General features: G+C 41.3%; 1 protein-coding gene across 1 annotated transcript in view; it reads right to left on the bottom strand.

The window, feature by feature from the left end:
• LOC120018074 (solute carrier family 25 member 36-A-like) overlaps positions 1–15744 on the bottom strand; it is a 32964-nt gene extending 17220 nt beyond the window's left edge. Inside the window, exons 1-3 of the mRNA XM_038961039.1 lie at positions 15345–15744; positions 4523–4687; positions 1148–1225 (exon numbers count right to left, since the gene is read on the bottom strand). Coding sequence (XP_038816967.1) covers positions 1148–1225; positions 4523–4687; positions 15345–15385 — 284 coding nt within the window. The 5' untranslated portion in view covers positions 15386–15744. The remainder of the gene's footprint in view (positions 1–1147; positions 1226–4522; positions 4688–15344) is intronic.
• Positions 15745–19146: the final 3402 nt, after the last annotated feature.

Here is a 19146-nt window from a genome sequence, read left to right as displayed (position 1 = left end):
TGTATAACAGAACTCATATGGCAGGCAAAAACCTGAGAAAAAAATCCAACCAGGAAGTGGGAAATCTGAGGTTTGTAGGTTTTCAACTCATTGCCTACCGAAGATAGTATCTATGGAGTCATATTGCACTTCCTAAGGCTTCCACTAGATGTCAACAGTCTTTAGAACCTTGTGTCAGGCTTCTACTGTGAAGGAGAGAATAAGAGCTGATTGAGTAAGAGGTCTGGCAGAATGCCATGAGCTCAGTCAGGCGCGCACCCGTGAGAGGCAGCTATATTCCTTTTCCTTTCTAAAGACAAAGGAATTCGCCGGTTTAAACAATATTGAAGATTTATGTTAAAAACATCCTAAAGATTGATTCTATACTTCGTTTGACATGTTTCTACGAACTATAATGGAATTTGACTTTGTCTGGCCTGCGCCTCGTGAATTTGTGAACTAAACGCGTTAACAAAAAGGAGGTATTTGGACATAATCGAACAAAACAAACATTTATTGTCGAACTGTACTCAGATTATAGCATGGTGTGCTTTTTCCGTAAAGCTTTTTTGAAATCTGACACAGCGGTTGCATTAAGGAGAAGTTTATCTAAAGTTCCTTGCATAACACTTGTATCTTTTATCAATGTTTATTATGAGTATTTCTGTAAATTGATGTGGCTCTCTGCCAAATCACCAGATGTTTTGGAAGCAAAACATTACTGAACATAACACGCCAATGTAAACTGAGATTTTTGGATATAAATATAAAACATACATGTATTGTGTAACATGAAGTCCTATGAGTGTCATCTGATGAAGATCAAAGGTTAGTGATTAATTTTATCTCTATTTCTGCTTTTTGTGACTCCTCTCTTTGGCTGGAAAAATGGCTGTGTTTTTCTGTGACTAGGTGCTGACCTAACATAATCGCATGGTATGCTTTCGTCGTAAAGCCTTTTTCAAATCGGACACTGTGGTGGGATTAACAACAAGTTTATCTTTACAATGGTGTGAAATACTTGTATGTTTGAGGAATTTTAATTATGAGATTTCTGTTTGAATTTGGCGCCCTGCACTTTCACTGGCTGTTGTCATATCGATCCCGTTAACGGGTCTCAGCCGTAAGAATTTAATCTAAAATGTTTTAAGTAATGTTGGGTGCTTACCTGGAGGGGGCCACGCCCACTAGGTTAGGCCCCAGGCCCCTGAACAGAGAGCGGGCTCCTTCTTTCTCAAGAATCAACCTGAAGACAAAAACACAACATCTTACCCACCACTCACAAATATTCACATTCTTTTCACTTAAACTTCAGCGGAGTTCATAACAATGAAGTAGGGTCTGCTGAAAGCCTTGCTGGGTTGTAACAACAACTTGTAGAAAGAAAAACATGAAGTATGATAGTAGTTTGAAACGATATGATACATCCTGCTGCTGGGGTATGCTACAGATCCCCAGACAGGCCTTTCCCTGAAGGTAGGGGAGAGAGAGACGAGCTAGGAGTTGGATTTCAGTCCACATGGCACTGCCTGCCGAGGAGACATGAGTCAGAGCAAACAACATAGGGTTTCGTGAGGGAGGGATCCTGCTGCCAAACCCCACAAGAGGATAGGAGGTAGAGTGGAGGGTGTGTAAACACCCAAAATACACCAGCTCATTTTTACTCTGGTTTCTTGAGACTTCTACACATTAGACTACTTAGGACTGTTTACTGTGAAGTTTAATGTGCAAAGCTGGAGGGCAATGACAGTAATATATCCCAAACTATCAAAACCAATAACACAAGCATAAAGTATTGTATTTGTATAGTTTGATGGTTAACAAACATAACTAGACATTGGAATATAGGCCTATGCCTGTTTGATCTTGTGAGCTGATCTCATATCCTGATAAAGATAGATATCACGAAATAGGTAATTTCTTAACCCGATAAAGATATATACAGTTGAAGTCGGAAGTTTACATACACTTAGGTTGGAGTCTTTAAAACTAGTTTTTCAACCACTCCACTAATTTGTTGTTAACAAACTATAGTTTTGGCAAGTCGGTTAGGACATCTACTGTGTGCATGTAGCATGTGCAGTAATTTTTCCAACAATTGTTTACAGACAGATTATTTCACTTATAACTCAATGTATCACAATTCCAGTGGGGCAGAAGTTTACATACACTAAGTTGACTGTGCCTTTTAAACTACTTGGAAAATTCCAGAAAATGGATGTCATGACTTTAGAAGCTTCTAATAGGCTAATTGACATCATTTGAGTCAATTGGAGGAGTACCTGTGGATGCATTTCAAGAACTACCTTCAAAATCAGTGCCTCTTTGCTTGACATCATGGGGGAATCAAAATAAAATCAGCCACAACCACGTCTGGTTCATCCTTGGGAGCAATTTCCAAACACCTGAAGGTACCACGTTCATCTGTACAAACAATAGTACGCAAGTATAAACACCATGGGACCACGCAGCCATCACACCGCTCAGGAAGGAGACGCGTTCTGTCTCCTAGAGATGGACGTACTTTGGTGTGAAAAGTGCAAATCAATCCCAGAACAACAGAAAAGGATATTGTGAAGATGCTGGAGGAAACATGTACAAAAGTATCTATATCCACTGTAAAACGAGTCCTATATCGACATAACCTGAAAGACCGCTCAGCAAGGAAGAAGCCACTGCTCCAAAACCGCCATAAAAAAAGCCAGACTACGGTTTGCAACTGCACATGGGGACAAAGTTCATACTTTTTGGAGAAATGTCCTCTGGTCTGATGAAACAAAAATATAACTGTTTGGCCATAATGATCATCGTTATGTTTGGAGGAAAAAGTGGGAGGCTTGCAGGCCAAAGAACACCATCCCAACCATGAAGCACAGGGTGGCAGCATCATGTTGTGGGGGTGCTTTGCTGCAGGAGGGACTGGTGCACTTCACAAAATAGATGGCATCATGAGTCGGGAAAATTATGTGGCTATATTGAAGCAACATTTCAAGACATCAGGCAGGAAGTTAAAGCTTGGTCGCAAATGGGTCTTCCAAATGGCCAAGCATACTTCCAAAGTTGTGGCAAAATGGCTTAAGGACAACAAAGTCAAGGTATTGGAATGGCCATCACAAAGCCCTGACCTCAATCCTATAGAACATTTGTGGGCAGAACTGAAAAAGCATGTGCGAGCAAGGAGGCCAACAAACCTGACTCAGTTACACCAGCTCTGTCAGGAGGAATAGGACAAAATTCACCCAACATATTGTGGGAAGCTTGTGGAAGGCTACCCGAAACATTTGACCCAAGTTAAACAATTTAAAAGGCAATGCTACCAAATACTAATTGAGTGTATGTAAACTTTTTGACCCACTGGGAGTGTGATGAAAGAAATAAAAGCTGAAATAAATCATTCTCTACTATTATTATGACATTTCACATTCTTAAAATAAAGTGGTGATCCTAACTGACCTAAGACAGGGCATTTTTACTTGGATTAAATGTCAGGAATTGTGAAAAAACTGAGTTTAAACGTATTTAGCTAAGGTGTATGTAAACTTCCGACTTCGACTGTACATATCACAATATAGCACACTTTCTGTAAATTTAATGAATAAATAGTTTAATTAAAATAGGTAAGGCCTATTTCTTATTACATTTTGAATTATACTCAACAAATAAAAAGGTACTTACTCATATTTGATTATTTCTCCTTTTATTTAGAACCCTTGTACAAATTTTCAATTAAGCACTAACAAAATATAAAATATTAATGTATAAAATCTAAAAAGGTAAATAGAAAACACCTCAACTAAACTTGCAAAGAAAATAAATATATGCCTAAAATATATATTTTTGGGGGCTTGTCTGTTTTGCATGTCATTTTGGCATTAATACGTGTCACATATCAATTTGCATTTGGTACCTTGGGTCGAGTGTATGCGCCAACTCACGAAACTGTGTAAATTGGGGCCATGTCTTGCAGATGTAAGTTGTAACAGCAGCTGTTATCTCCTTCCATCTTCATGATTCTTTGCCATATGGTGTGCCGCGGGCAAAAGCCTCTTGGAACGTCTGAGTCGGGGGTTTGTTTTGAGCACTCAACTGTACTTTTTGGGATCTCATCAATAGACACGCTCCGTACTGTTTCACGTAATTCTTGCATAGGTGGTAAAAGAGGTTAGTGGTGTTTGAGCCTGTTGTCGGGACCGGCCTGCGGCAGATTTAGCAGAGGACAGTTTTCTGGTCCGTGTCAGACTCATACCCAAACCACGTCCATGCAAACGAAGTAGCCCCTCTTTTAGGTACGATCTCAGTGTCACGTTCACTCTCCATGTTAGTTCGTGTTGCAAATTTCAGTGTGGAAGAACGCAAAGCATCGTCCAATTGACGAAAAATATTGCCGTAAAGTGTTTGATTTGGGACACAACGAAATCAACAGAGCATAATATGAAACGATAAGACGTTTTTCTATATCGTCCCACGATATAAATCATCATATCGCCCAGCTCTAATGACAATGCTAGTAAATCAAGTTGTGCAGGCTGAATATAATACCCACTTGAGGCAGTGTAAAGGTCCTGGAGGGGACATGCGTGCTACGCTGGGCCCATTGACGGTACTGAGCTGCACCTCAGACACGTAGAGTGTGATGTGGGATGACTGTAGTCTGGTCTTCACCACCTCCAGGGGACAGGTCAGGATGGCTCCTACCGTTCCCCCACACCTAGAGGAGGAGAGGGGGAGAGAGAGAACACAGTGGGGAAGAAAACAGAGGGATTTTCTGAGGTGGCAGCACATATCACTCAGCTGCTCGAGAAAAGCAGTAGACAAACTGGCTGTGGAGCAGTGTGGGGACTCGGAGAGGCTTGTGGAGCAGTGTGGGGACTCGGAGAGGCTTGTGGGGCAGTGTGGAGACTAGGAGAGGCTTGTGGGGCAGTGTGGAGACTAGGAGAGGCTTGTGGGGCAGTGTGGAGACTGGGAGAGGCTTGTGGGCCAGTGTGGGGACTGGGAGAGGCTTGTGGGGCAGTGTGGGGACTCGGAGAGGCTTGTGGGGCAGTGTGGGGACTAGGAGAGGCTTGTGGAGCAGTGTGGGGACTAGGAGAGGCTTGTGGAGCAGTGTGGGGACTAGGAGAGGCTTGTGGAGCAGTGTGGGGACTAGGAGAGGCTTGTGGGGCAGTGTGGGGACTAGGAGAGGCTTGTGGAGCAGTGTGGGGACTAGGAGAGGCTTGTGGGGCAGTGTGGGGACTAGGAGAGGCTTGTGGAGCAGTGTGGGGACTAGGAGAGGCTTGTGGAGCAGTGTGGGGACTAGGAGAGGCTTGGCTTTGGAGAGTCAGCACAGTAGTGCCCCGTCTGTGGAAAAAACTGTTCTCGTCTGGAATGAATCATTGCAATAACAAACACTTTGTGCAAGTACCTTTCACACACCTAATGCTTTCCAAAAGCACACAAATACCAGAAATACTATCAGACATCCACAAATGTCTATGACTGCGAGTCTAAGCTTCTTTATATGAACTCATGAATACATCATGGTTTTGACCGCAATGGAAGTGGGATGATTTGAAAGAAGAAGCCTACATTCTACGAGTCCTTTGGGGGCAATATGGCAAGTAGAAAGTACGTGTTTATAACCTAGCCCTGAGCAATTGCCCTGTGTTGTATCATAAAATATTTAAAAAATAATTTTAAAAAAAGATATGAGGGAATCTTTTCAGCCAAGCCCCAGTAAATTACAGATATGGTGGTTGATCATTAATCCATACTTCTATTGAGGGAGATGGCCACAGTAAAAAGACAGAGGGAAGCCCACCTGCTAAACATGCACGCCTCTACACATGCGACAGAGCATGAGAACCGTGGAGGACATTAGCAAAGGTAAACAATGGGAGGGTGCGGTGCTAAACTCTCTCTTCCAATAGTCCTATGTCAAGCTACTGATGTTATTTTGAAAGGAGAACATGTCTAGGCCTTTTTCACAATATGTTTGCCATGTGTAATGAAACAAACTTGTGTTTATATTATGATGTCAATAAAAAGATAGGAAACAATAAAAGGCTTGAGACGCAACCGAATCTTATGGCGACCCGCATGACACAGATACAGGGAAGGGGCTAGCCGACTAAACTCAACCATTTACGATGGAGTTGAGCAGTGGCTAGTGTGGGCTGACTGGAGTTCCCGACATCACATAACATTACATTTTTATTAAAAACTACAGATTTCAGCACCCAAAGAATAGCCTGCATTTACACAGGACAATGTCCTGTGTAAATGCGGGCTATTCTTTGGGTGTTGAAATCTGTTAATGCAAAGTCGGAACTCCAGTCTGCCCACACTAGTCACAGATCAACTCCATTGGAAATTGTGGAGTTTAGTTTAGTCGGCTAGGAAGCAGAAAAACCCAGCCCTGTTGATTAGGCTACTGCCCATCATAAACTAACAATTACCTCTATTCCTTCCAGAATGGTTCACTCATATAGTGGTGTGGGGGCTGTGCTTTGGCAAAGTGGGTGGGGTTATATCCTGCCTGTTTGGCCCTGTCTGGGGGTATCATCGGATGGGGCCACAGTGTCTCCTGACCCCTCCTGTCTCAGCCTCCAGTATTTATGCTGCAGTAGTTTATGTGTCGGGGGGGCTAGGGTCAGTCTGTTATATCTGGAGTACTTCTCCTGTCTTATCCGGTGTCCTGTGTGAATTTAAGTATGCTCTCTCTAACTCTTTCCCTCTCTCTGAGGAGCTGAGCCCTAGGACCATGCCTCAAGACTACCTGGCATGATGACTCCTTGCTGTCCCCAGTCCACCTGGCCGTGCTGACCTGTTGCACCCTCGACAACCACTGTGATTACTATTATTTGACCATGCTGGTCATTTATGAACATCTTGGCCATGTTCTGTTATAATCTCCACCCGGCACAGCCAGAAGAGGACAGGCCACCCCTCAGCCTGGTTCCTCTCTAGGTTTCTTCCTAGGTTTTGGCCTTTCAAGGGAGTTTTTCCTAGCTACTGTGGTTCTACACCTGCATTGCTTGCTGTTTCGGGTTTTAGGCAGGGTTTCTGTACAGCACTTTGAGATGTCAGCTGATGTAAGAAGGGCTATATAAATAAATTTGATGTATTGGTGTCAAGTCACCCTCATACAGTAGGGGTCTTCCAACCCTCCCTGACATATTTCACAATTGGTTGTCTCAGCTGGAATTGGCCATGTGCGGACTTCCGGCAACAAAAATCTCAGAGAAAATTGCGAAAGTGGGTGAAGATTTGGCTGAAATGAAATATACAGCGGACACTCTCGACAACCAAGTTAAACGCCGAAGAAAGGATATCAACATTGGAGGACAAGAACACACACCTAAACCACACTGTTGAAAAAATGGAGACTGTGCACGAAAAACTGGAAGAATGACTTCAATACCAGGAAAATCTGAGAAAGTCGGAAAAATACACTTCGGAACAGAGGTGTTCCCGAAATCCACATAAATAAATTCGGTGGATTGTGTGAAAGACATTTTACGTAATCTATTTGAGGACACACAGGAGGATTTTAACAACATGACCATTGAGAGAACACATCGGACACCACGCCCCGGACCAGCCCCACGTAACCCCCGGCCTATCCTGGTGAAATTTTTACCATACACCAACAGGGAGAAGTTCCGGCTCAAAGCAAAATAACTCAGGACTTTTCGCTGCAAAGGGACAAAGGTGGAGTTTTTCCCTGACTTTTCCAAGGACAAGAGAAATGCGTTCACGGAGGTAAGACGTATGTGCATGAAAAGGAGACTAAAATACTCCTTGCAATACCCTGCCGTGTTCTGGGTTACTGTGAGAGGATCACTACGTCGTTCTTACAGACCCAAAGAAGGGTGTTGCGGACGTCAATGAGGCTGAATAATCTGAGTAGCGTGGTAGGCTATGGAAAATCCACATGATGGGGGTGGTTCATCAGGGATGGACTACCATTTTTCCCTAAGCTGATAGAACTTCCTATGTTGTAAGCAGTCTCACGGAGTGTTTATGCTGTGAATGTTGCCTACAATGTATCTTTCTGGTTTACAGTTGATATCATTATAGTACTAGATTGCGCAGGATTATAGTCCAAGCACATCATTCTGTTTTACGGTCATAGAAGGAATAAACATATCTATTCTTTTAAGTTTTCACTCGTATCATAACAGCAATAGCTGGTCAATACAGGCTTCAACAGGCGTGTTTGGGCCATGCATGATGGGCACAACCCAAAGTGTACCTTTATTTTATCATTATTATGACCTATACAAGTCTCCCTTTGGTGTTTATTCACTGCTTCCATTGCTGCCTTATGGAATTAGACAGTTCATGAGAAAGGTAATAACTTCTCTGAGTATAATGATCAGCCTGTCGTTAGGTTCAATGTTTTTTCTATGACATGTCATCGCTGTCGTTTCAAAATGTATATGGTCATGCCTATATTTGGCATTGGTAAAACGTTCTTATTCTGGATGGAGCGTCAGTGCTGGGAAGACCTCGGGACACTTCACACGGATGAAAGCCTGGTTTAGGGGGAGGGTGATTTCTGTATCTTGTGGGTTTGGGATATGTTTATGACATTTGTTCAATGGGAAGTTTAGTGTTCTATATGGGGTGCACTACCAGTCGTTCACTTTCTTTGATTCTCTAAGCATCGATTTAAAATATTCTAACAGTCGTCACGTTTTGGTAGTAGTATATTTACATTATAAATCAGGCCCCTGGTGCATTTTTTGATAAATCCAAAACTGTTGTAACCAGGACCTCCAAAACTCAAGAAGCAATTTAAACACTGTGAGGATGCTGGTCTTTATGATATGGAGACTGATCAATCCAACCACTTGTGATTACTCATTATTTTCGAATAGGCACACTGTTTATTCACGCATCGACTATTTTCTGATCTCACACTCTCTCATAGATAAAGTGGGTGCATGCAGTGTGGACACGATAACTATGACAGCTCATGCTGCCATTGATCTGACTGTTGGAATAGGAGAAGAGAAAAATGTTAATGTTGGTGAATGAACACCAGCCTCTTACATGACAAGGTGTTTTGTGAATTCCTTTGTGCCAGAACACACTACAAAACAGGCACATGTGCGAAACAGGTACATGCCTGGGAAGATTTTAAAGCATACATATGTGGAGTAATGATACAACAATCAGCTACTATTAAGAAATTAGATTAACAGAAAATGTATCAACTTGAAACAGAGCTCAAAACTCTGGAGAGGGAATATTGGTCCAATCCTAACAACATTTCTCTGGTAAACCTGACAAAAACTAAATAGGAGCTGAATACTTTATTCAGTAAAAAAGCGGAATATTTCCTGTTCAGGCTGAAGCAGAGATGGTAAGAATCAGGTGAAGGCAGGAAAACTGTTGGCCAGTATCCCATCCCATCCTGGGATACCCAGTGATTTCTATAAAAGGTTTGCAAAGCACCTTAGCAAAGAAATATTGAAAACATTTAACACATTGATTACAAAACATCTGGCTATGAGGGTGAATCATATCATTAAGAAAACCATAAATCCAGACCAGGTGGGATTTGTGAAAGGCAGAACTTCATCTGACAATCTTAAACGCCTATTGCATGTCATCTGGAAGGCAAAAGATTTGGATGCTTCAGTGGCAGCCTTAAACTTAGACGCAGAGAAAGCCTTTGATAGAGTGGGCTGGGACTACCTGCATTATACTATAAATACATTTGGATTTGGACTAGAGGTTGACCGATTCTGATTTTCCATCGCTGATACCGATAATTGGAGGACCAAAAAAGCCGATAGCGATTAAATCGGCAGATTTTATATATATGCAGATTTTATATATATATATATATATATATATATATATATATATATATATATATATATATATATATATATATATATATACACACACATATATACACACATACAGTGGGGCAAAAAAGTATTTAGTCAGCCACCAATTGTGCAAGTTCTCCCACTTAAAAAGATGAGGCCTGTAATTTTCATCATAGGTACACTTCAACTATGACAGTGCAATGTTTGAAGCACAGCGAAGAGCTGCTGGCAAATGCAGGAAAGTGCTGTTTGAATGAATGCTTACGAGCCTGCTGCTGCCTACCACCGCTCAGTCAGACTGCTCTATCAAATCATAGACTTAATTATATTACGAGCCTTAGGTCATTAATATGGTCAAATCCGGAAACTATCATTTCGAAAACAAAACGTTTATTCCTTCAGTGAAATGCGGAACCGTTCCGTATTTCATCTAACTGGTGGCATCCCTAAGTCTAAATATTGCTGTTACATTGCACAACCTTCAATGTTATGTCATAATTATGTACAATTCTGGCAAATTAATTACGTTCTTTGTTAGGAAGAAATGGTCTTCACACAGTTCGCAACGAGCCAGGCGGCCCAAACTGCTGCATATACCCTGACTCTGCTTGCACAGAACGCAAGAGAAGTGACACAATTTCCCTAGTTAAAAGAAATTCATGTTAGCAGGCAATATTAACTAAATATGCAGGTTTAAAAATATATACTTGTGTATTGATTTTAAGAAAGGCATTGATGTTTATGGTTAGGTACACATTGGTGCAGCGACGGTGCTTTTTTCACAAATGCGCTTGTTAAATCACCTGTTTGGCGAAGTAGTCTATGTTTCAATGATAAATTAACAGGCACCACATCGATTATATGCAACGTAGGACAAGCTAGATAAACTAGTAATATCATCAACCATGTGTAGTTAACTAGTGATTATGTTAAGATTTATTGTTTTTTATAAGATAAGTTTAATGCTAGCTAGCACCTTACCGTGGCTCCTTGCTGCACTCGCATAACAGGTAGTCAGCCTGCCACGCAGTCTCCTCGTTGAGTGCAATGTAATCGGCCATAATTGGGTGTCCAAAAATGCCGATTACCGATTGTTATGAACACTTGAAATCGGCCCTAATTAAATCGGCCATTCCGATTAATCGGTCGACCTCTAATTTGGACAGGGCTTTCAGAATATTACTAAATGTACGTACAACCCCAAATCCATAGTAGTCACTAACAGACTACGATCATCTCCATTTTCAGTAGGACGAGGCACGAAACAAGGTGACTGTCTCTCGCCTCTCCTATTTATTATAGCATTAGAACCATTAGCCGAAGCATCAGATTAAACAAAAGGTGGGACTGCAGAATCAAATAATGTCCCATACAAAAAATATATGGAGTCAGATTCATAAGAGAGAAATATTCACCTCTGCTTCGTTATGGAACAACCCTAAACTGAAAAATGGGGGACACATGGTTTTCTGGAAAGATTTGTATAGAAAGGGGATAAAGAACATCGGTTGTCCATATCAAGAAAACTCGTTAACTTTTTTGAAGAACTAAGGTCCAAGTATAATTAACAGAAACAAGACTTTGAGATTGTATGTTCAAGGTAGGTAACAAATTCTCTGTACATTCTGATATAAGTGTTAAGATGTACAGTTGAAGTCAGAAGTTCACATACACTAAGTTGACTGTGCCTTTTAAACTGCTTGGAAAATTCCAGAAAATGGATGTCATGGCTTTAGAAGCTTCTAATAGGCTAATTGACATCATTGAGTCAATTGGAGGTGTACGTGTGGATGCATTTCAAGGCCTACCTTCAAACTCAGTGCCTCTTTGCTTGACATCATGGGGAAATCAAAAGAAATCAGCCAAGACCGCAAAAAAATAATTGCAGACCTCCACATGTCTGGTTCATCCTTGGGAGCAATTTACAAATGCCTGAAGGTACCACGTTCACCTGTACAAACAATAGTACGCAGGTATAAACACCATGGGACCACACAGCCGTCATAGCGCTCAGGAAGGAGACGTGTTCTGTCTCCTAGAGATGAACGTACTTTGGTGTGAAAGGTGCAAATCAATCCCAGAACAGCAGCAAAGGACCTTGTGAAGATGCTGGAGGAAACAGCTGCAAAAGTATCTATATCCACAGTAAAACGAGTCCTATATCGACATAACCTGAAAGGCCGCTCAGCAAGGAAGCAGCCACTGCTCCAAAACCGCCATAAAAAAGCCAGACTACGGTTTGCAACCGCACATGGGGACAAAGATTGTACCTTTTGGAGAAATGTCCTCTGGTCTGATGAAACAAAAATAGAACTGTTTGGCCATAATGACCGTTGTTATGTTTGGAGGAAAAATGGGGATGCTTGCAAGACAAAGAACACCATCCCAACCGTGAAGCACGGGAGTGGCAGCATCATGTTGTGGGGGTGGTTTGCTGCCCGGAGGGACTGGTGCACTTCACAAAATAGATGGCATCATGAGGCAGGAAAATGATGTGGATATATTGAAGCAACATCTCAAGACATCAGGCAGGAAGTTAAAGCTTGGTCGCAAATGGGTCTTCCATATGGACAATGACCCCAAGCATACTTCCAAAGTTGTGTCAAAATGGCTTAAGGACAACAAAGTCAAGGTATTGGAGTGGCCATCACAAAGCCCTGACCTCAATCCTATAGAACATTTGTGGAAAAACTGAAAAAGTATGTGCGAGCAAGGAGGCCAACAAACCTGACTCAGTTACACCAGCACTGTCAGGAGGAATGGGACAAAATTCACCCAACTTATTGTGGGAAGCTTGTGGAAGGCTACCCGAAACATTTGACCCAAGTTAAACAATTTAAAGGCAATGCTATCAAATACTAATTGAGTGTATGTAAACTTCTGACCCACTGGGAATGTGATGCAAGAAATAAAAGCTGAAATAAATCATTCTCTCTGCTATTATTCTGACATTTCACATTCTTAAAATAAAGTGGTAATCCTCCTAACTGACCTAAGACAGGGCATTTTTACTAGGATTAAATGTCAGGAATTGTGAAAAACTGAGTTTAAATGTATTCGGCTAAGGTGCATGTAAACTTCTGACCTCAAATGTAAATTTGCAAAGGATTCTCAAATACCGCAGGGCTTATATATAGCCACCTTATAGGTGGTTTTAATGGAACTTGTAAGGGCTTGAAGGCCGTATGGGAAAAAGACCTGGAGATAATTTTAGAGAGGAGGAATGAGAGATGCCTGGTTCAAACTGATTCAATTTAAAGTGTTCAATAGGATTTACTAGACTCTAACCACAACCAAAAGAGTCACATTGAGACACTGGAGGGAGAAGGACCCTCCCTCATATAAGGAATGGTACATAGACTTGGCAGAAACAGCTTCATATGAAAGATTGATTTATAAAATGTATTGTCAACTCAATTTTATTGATATCTGGGGACATTTTCTCTCAGCGATAGAAAGAGAAAACAATGTGTAAAGGCCTGATAGACTACAGACATACAGAGATGACTGGTAGGGGCAGGGATTTTTGTTTTGTTTGTTTCGTTTTTCCTTTTGTTATAATAGTTATGTATGAGGGGGTGAAAAATTGTAAGATAGTTTCCTCTTTTTTATTGTATGTGTGGTGCCGGTCGGGGATTTGGACACACCATTCAAATGAGTGGGTGGGTGAGTCCAGGCTTTTGACTGGTACTGTATATTAATGTCTGCCAATTTATTGTTCAGTGATAAATGTAATTCAATTGCATTGTTATATCGTGAAAACAAAAAACGATTAAAAAAAATAAAAATAATTGGCCATGTGCCTTTGTTTACAAGAATTAAGGAGCACTCTTGCTCTGTATTGATCCAGCTTGTCCTTTTTCCATGAGTCTGTGAGTAACACATGCAGGAATGCTTCTTGCCCTGCAGCCTCAAGCTTGACATGCGCCTTCACACACAACAGCGACCCAGCTGAAATGTGAGTCCTGAAATCTTCAACATAATCTTGAAAGCATCTCATCTGTTGTTTCACTCTATTGACCATATGAATGTGCATAGTAAGAGTCAGGATATTCTTTTTCTACAGCCCTTGCATGTTGCGGTTATTTATAAATAAAATCCTCATCTAGCCCTTGATTATGACTCTAAGTTCAAGTTCCATTACACATAAGAGTCATTGGAAGAGGAGTCTTCTGTATGTGGAAATTTTGTTAAGAGCCCTGGGGCTTGGTCTGAACAATAACACGCATCGCTTGTGGTACAGTTTGAGAAGCATAAGGATCTTATCTTTCATATCAAAGAGAAATACTTTTCTAAAAACAAAAGGTTGAATTGATACCTTTATAGGGTTTGTGTTCCCACACTACCATATCTCCATGTTACAGCGTGGCTTTACGGAAGACAGAAGGACCACCTGTGCTAATTCGCATGCTCCAAACACCTGGGTGTAACAGAAGAAGGCTGCCAGAAATGTGTTGTCACTGAAAAATACTTTTGGCTGCAACTGTGATAAAGCCAGTTAAAACAGTGAACAAGTAAGTGTGTATTTTGCATTTGAAGAATTATTTTGATGTGATATGAAAGTAGAGGGATTTAAGTTTTTAGAACCGTATGGCAATTTAGAATCAATTTACGTTTAGGTGGAGTATTTGGTTGTTTTGGCTGCCAAAGCAAGTCTACCTCTGAAAATAACATATACCTTGGACCTTAAGGTGTAATGGTAACGTTAGGCTCCTTATGAGCACATCTTGGTCTAGTCCTCATACTATCAGTCATTGCTCGCTTCAATGTGACACTGACAGTGTGGGCATCATGACTATTTACGATTACAACCTTGGGCTGTATATGTTTAATTGGAGAAGAGTTCCCCATCGGCTGCGGCAGTTCAGGTAATGTATAGCTAGCTGGCCATGGTACGACCTTGGAGAGCATTTGTTTTGGTTCTGACGCCGCATCTTGATCAGATGCCACTATGAGATACAATACTTACACCTCAGTGAGAGAAACCGGATAGTTTACAGCTTACCACAATATTAGACGTCCTCTTTTGAGCGTTAATGGTGCATTAGTTGCACGAGTAGCTAAATAATTTGATAATAAGGGATGACAGGCAACGTTAAGATTAGCTGACGTTAGAATGTGAAATAAGGTCAAAACAATGGCATCCGAGCGCACGTGCTAAAACGAGTGTATCAGCGTGGGTTATGGCTAATAGTCGGACAATATATCAAGTTAGTATTTAGAGAATAGCAATAGAAAAACTCGTATACAATAAAACGTATACATAATAACGCCGCAAAATAAATGGTCCTACCAAAACCAGACAGGGTCAGTTATGACATTGAATTTAGCTAGCTAATATTAGCTAGTTAGCAAGCTAGCAAAACATCTGTTAAAGGCACATCATCAGGAAGGAGTCCAGACTAACAGCAACTAATAGATAACTAGCTAACTAGACATATTTGAATTGTATCGTTTGCTAGCTAGCTTCATATTCTATTCCATTATGTTAGATACTGTTACAGTGGACTGTATTACTAGCAAGCGATTATACATGATACTCACCCTCCAGCAAACAGATGAACCAGGGTATCTCTCTGACTCATTCTGTCTCATATTCACAGGACCCGTACGCAGGGCACCACTTTGGGTTGGTAGGAGGGCTGACGACAAAGGAATTTGTAACTTATTGATCACTAGTCCAATGCGCCGTGTGGAGGTGGTGGAGGTCAGTTGCTAGCAAAAACGAGTATATGTAACGTTAGCTTCCCAAGCTAAATTGCCTTCCCCCGATTAAAAACCTCGCGGTCTCGACAGTAACTTTGCGTCTCTTCTGTGTTAACAGGGATACTATTTTTCTAGTGAATAAATTAAAATCGTTGTGATATACTTATACCCCGACACATTCCTCGCCGTTAAGCCGTGCCACACTGAACGTTACAGCGACATGACAGAATGGTTTTCATCGAAAGGGAAGTCGCAAAACAAAGGCTGTGATTGGCGGGTGTAGAAGGACGTCATTAAATCCCGCCCCGTAACTACTTTTTCACGTGATCAGACTTTGAATGGAAGCTTTGCAAGCTAGTGATACAGCAAGCTTAAATCAAATCGAATAAAATTTTTATTGGTCGTGAAGTATTTTGCAGATGTTATCGCAGGTGCAGCGAAATGCTTATGTTTCTAGTTCCAAAAGTGCAGCATACCTAACATACAAAACAATACACAGAAATCCAAAACATTGAAATAAAGATATTAAGAAATATCCGAACGAGCAATGTCAGAGTCTGGAATAAATATGTTTTTGATGGTGTTAGTTTCCGGTCACAACTTTTTTTTTACCCCCTTTTTCTCCACAATTTCGTGGTATCCAATTGTTAGTAGTTACTATCCTGTCTCATCACTACAACTCCCGTACGGGCTCCGGAGGATCGAATGTCGAAAGCCATGCGTCCTCCGAAACACAACCCAACCAAGCCGCACTGCTTAACACAGCGCGCATCCAACCCGGAAGCCAGCCGCACCAATGTGTCGGAAGAAACACCGTGCACCTGGCGACCTTGGTTAGCCTGCACTGCGCCCGGCCCGCCACAGGAGTCGCTGGTGGGCGATGAGACAAGGATATCCCTACCGGCCAAACCCTCCCTAACGCGGACGACGCTAGGACGACGCGACAGAGACTGGGCGCGAAACCAGAGTCTCTGGTGGCACCGCTAGCGCTGCGATGCAGTGCCCTAGACCACTGCGCCCTTTCCGGTCACAACTTGTAGACTTGTTTACGTGCTGCTGTGCGTTTTGTTGCTAACCTTAACATAAACTCACCCCATTCCGTACAAATGTGCGTAACCGCGGCATTCAAACGAGGCTGCAATGAAAACGAATGGGACTGTGTTGGCATCAAAATCCAGGGTGTGAAACTACGTTTCGATTCAGCGTTGATTGACATGGTAATGGAATAACAGTATTGGAGAAAAGATAAAAAAACGAACCCCTCTGATGCTGTACGTTACATCGTGACGTGTCACTACGTAACGTACGGCGCGCATTTGCAACTCATTTTGTGCCGTACAGCCTCTTTCCACCAGGGGTAGCCCTTCTCTCGCAGATTAAAATCATGCTTAACCATATAAACTTGTAAGAAAACTTCATTATTTTTGTCTAAATTAATATAATTATTGCTAATATTAAACCTGATGAGGATAGAGGGCGCTATTTACACTTTGGGGGAAAAACGTGCCCAATTTAAACGGCCTCGTACTCTATTCTTGCTCGTACAATATGCATATTATTATTACTATTGGATAGAAAACACTCTCTAGTTTCTAAAACCGTTTGAATTTTGTCTGTGAGTAAAACAGAACTCATTTGGCAGCACACTTTCTGACCAGGAAGTGGAAAGTCTGAAAATTATGCTCTGTTCAAGGGCCTGCCTATAAATGGGCATGACACGTATGAGTATACATGCACGTCATACACCTTCCCCTAGATGTCAAGAGGACGTGAGAGAAGAAAGGAAGTGTTTATCTTGGTCTGAGGTGGAATAAATCATCTTGGCACGACGAGTCATCCATTTTTTTTTTCTGGAGAGCGCGAACATGGACCTGGAATTGCCTTCTGAAAAGCCGTCGTTATAGGCGAATACTATCTCCGGCTTTGATTTTATTTGATACATGTCACAATATCATCGTAAAGTATGTTTTTTCAATATAGTTTTAATATATTATTGAAATTTTTTCGGGACGTTAGGCGTGTTGCGTTGTCTGTGTTTGTTGACGATGGGGAGCTTCGCGCCCCTTGGCCAGTGTGCTTGCTAAATCAAGAGGGAAAAACGATGTTCTAAATCCAAACAACGACTGTTCTGGACAAAGGACCCCTTGTCCAACATTCTGATGGAAGATCACCAAAAGTAGGACCCATTTTGTGATGCTATTTCATATATGTGTCGAACTGTGTACTAGTAGTTTTGCGCCCAGGTTTTGGCCACTCTCCTCGCTATAACATAAGCCTTATGTCGTAATGAAGATATTTTTAGAATTCTAACACTGCGATTGCATTAAGAACTAGTGTTACTATCATTTCCTATACAACATGTATTTTTTTGTAATGTTTATGAATTGCTATTTGGTCAGAATAGGTGAGAGTCTAATAGAAATATCCGCACATTCTGGGAAATAGGAGCTACGTTAGCATAATGGATAACCACTGATTTCAGCTCTAAATATGCACATTTTCGAACAAAACATAAGTGTATGTATAACCTGATGTTATAGGACTGTCATCTGAGGAAGGTTTATGAAGGTTAGTGAAAATTAATATCTTTTGCTGGTTTATTCGCTAACGCTAACGTGCCTATTGCTATCGCTAACGTGCCTTGATGAATGAATGTGGAAGTGTGGTAGGCTATTGTAGTAAGCTAATATAATGCTATATTGTGTTTTCGCTGTAAAACACTTAAAAAATCTGAAATATTGGCTGGATTCACAAGATGCTTGTCTCATTTGCTGTACACGATGCATTTTTCAGAAATGTTTTATGATGAGTATTTAGTTATTCCACGTTGGTCTCTATAATTACTCTGGCTGCTTCGGTGCTATTTTTGACGGTAGCTGTGATGGTAGCTGCAATGTAAAACTGATTTATACCTCAAATATGCACATTTTTCGAACAAAACATAGATTTATTGTGTAACATGTTATAAGACTGTCATCTGATGAAGTTGTTTCTTGGTTAGTTTGGTTGGTTCTTGGTTAGTTAGGTTGGCTTTGTGCATGCTACCTGTGCTGTGAAAAATGTCTGTCCTTCTTTGTATTTGGTGGTGAGCTAACATAAATATACGTGCTGTTTTCGCTGTAAAACATTTAAAAAATCGGACATGTTGACTGGATTCACAAGATGTGTATCTTTCATTTGCTGTATTGGACTTGTTAATGTGTGAAAGTTAAATATTTCCCAAAAATATTTTTTGAATTTCGCGCTCTGCCTTTTCAGTGGAATGTGGGAGGAGTTCCGCTAGCGGAACGCCTCGGCCAAACAGGTTTTAAGCTAATATTTCATAACTAGGGTGCCAATTGCATTTTTTTGCGAGTCATTGCTGCGAGCCATCATGACACTCAAAAGCCGGAACAGCTGCAGTTCACTTGTGAGGCTAACGTTAGCGCAGCCCTAAACCCCTCTTCAAATTCGACACAAACCTTCAAACAGGTATGTGATGAGACATTACATTATCTTTGCGTTTTATTTACATTTTAAAGTTGATTAGTTGGACAAATCGGGTGAAAAAACTGTTTTCTTCACACAACATATTTCCCTCTTTCAAGATCACTTCGTAGCCTTCGCTCCCCACCCGCCATTTTTAAAAAGACCCGACGGA

This window comes from Salvelinus namaycush, chromosome 23 (assembly GCF_016432855.1).
Source record: "Salvelinus namaycush isolate Seneca chromosome 23, SaNama_1.0, whole genome shotgun sequence".
Lineage (NCBI taxonomy): Eukaryota > Metazoa > Chordata > Actinopteri > Salmoniformes > Salmonidae > Salvelinus > Salvelinus namaycush.
This window is presented reverse-complemented; position numbering and strand designations above follow the sequence as displayed.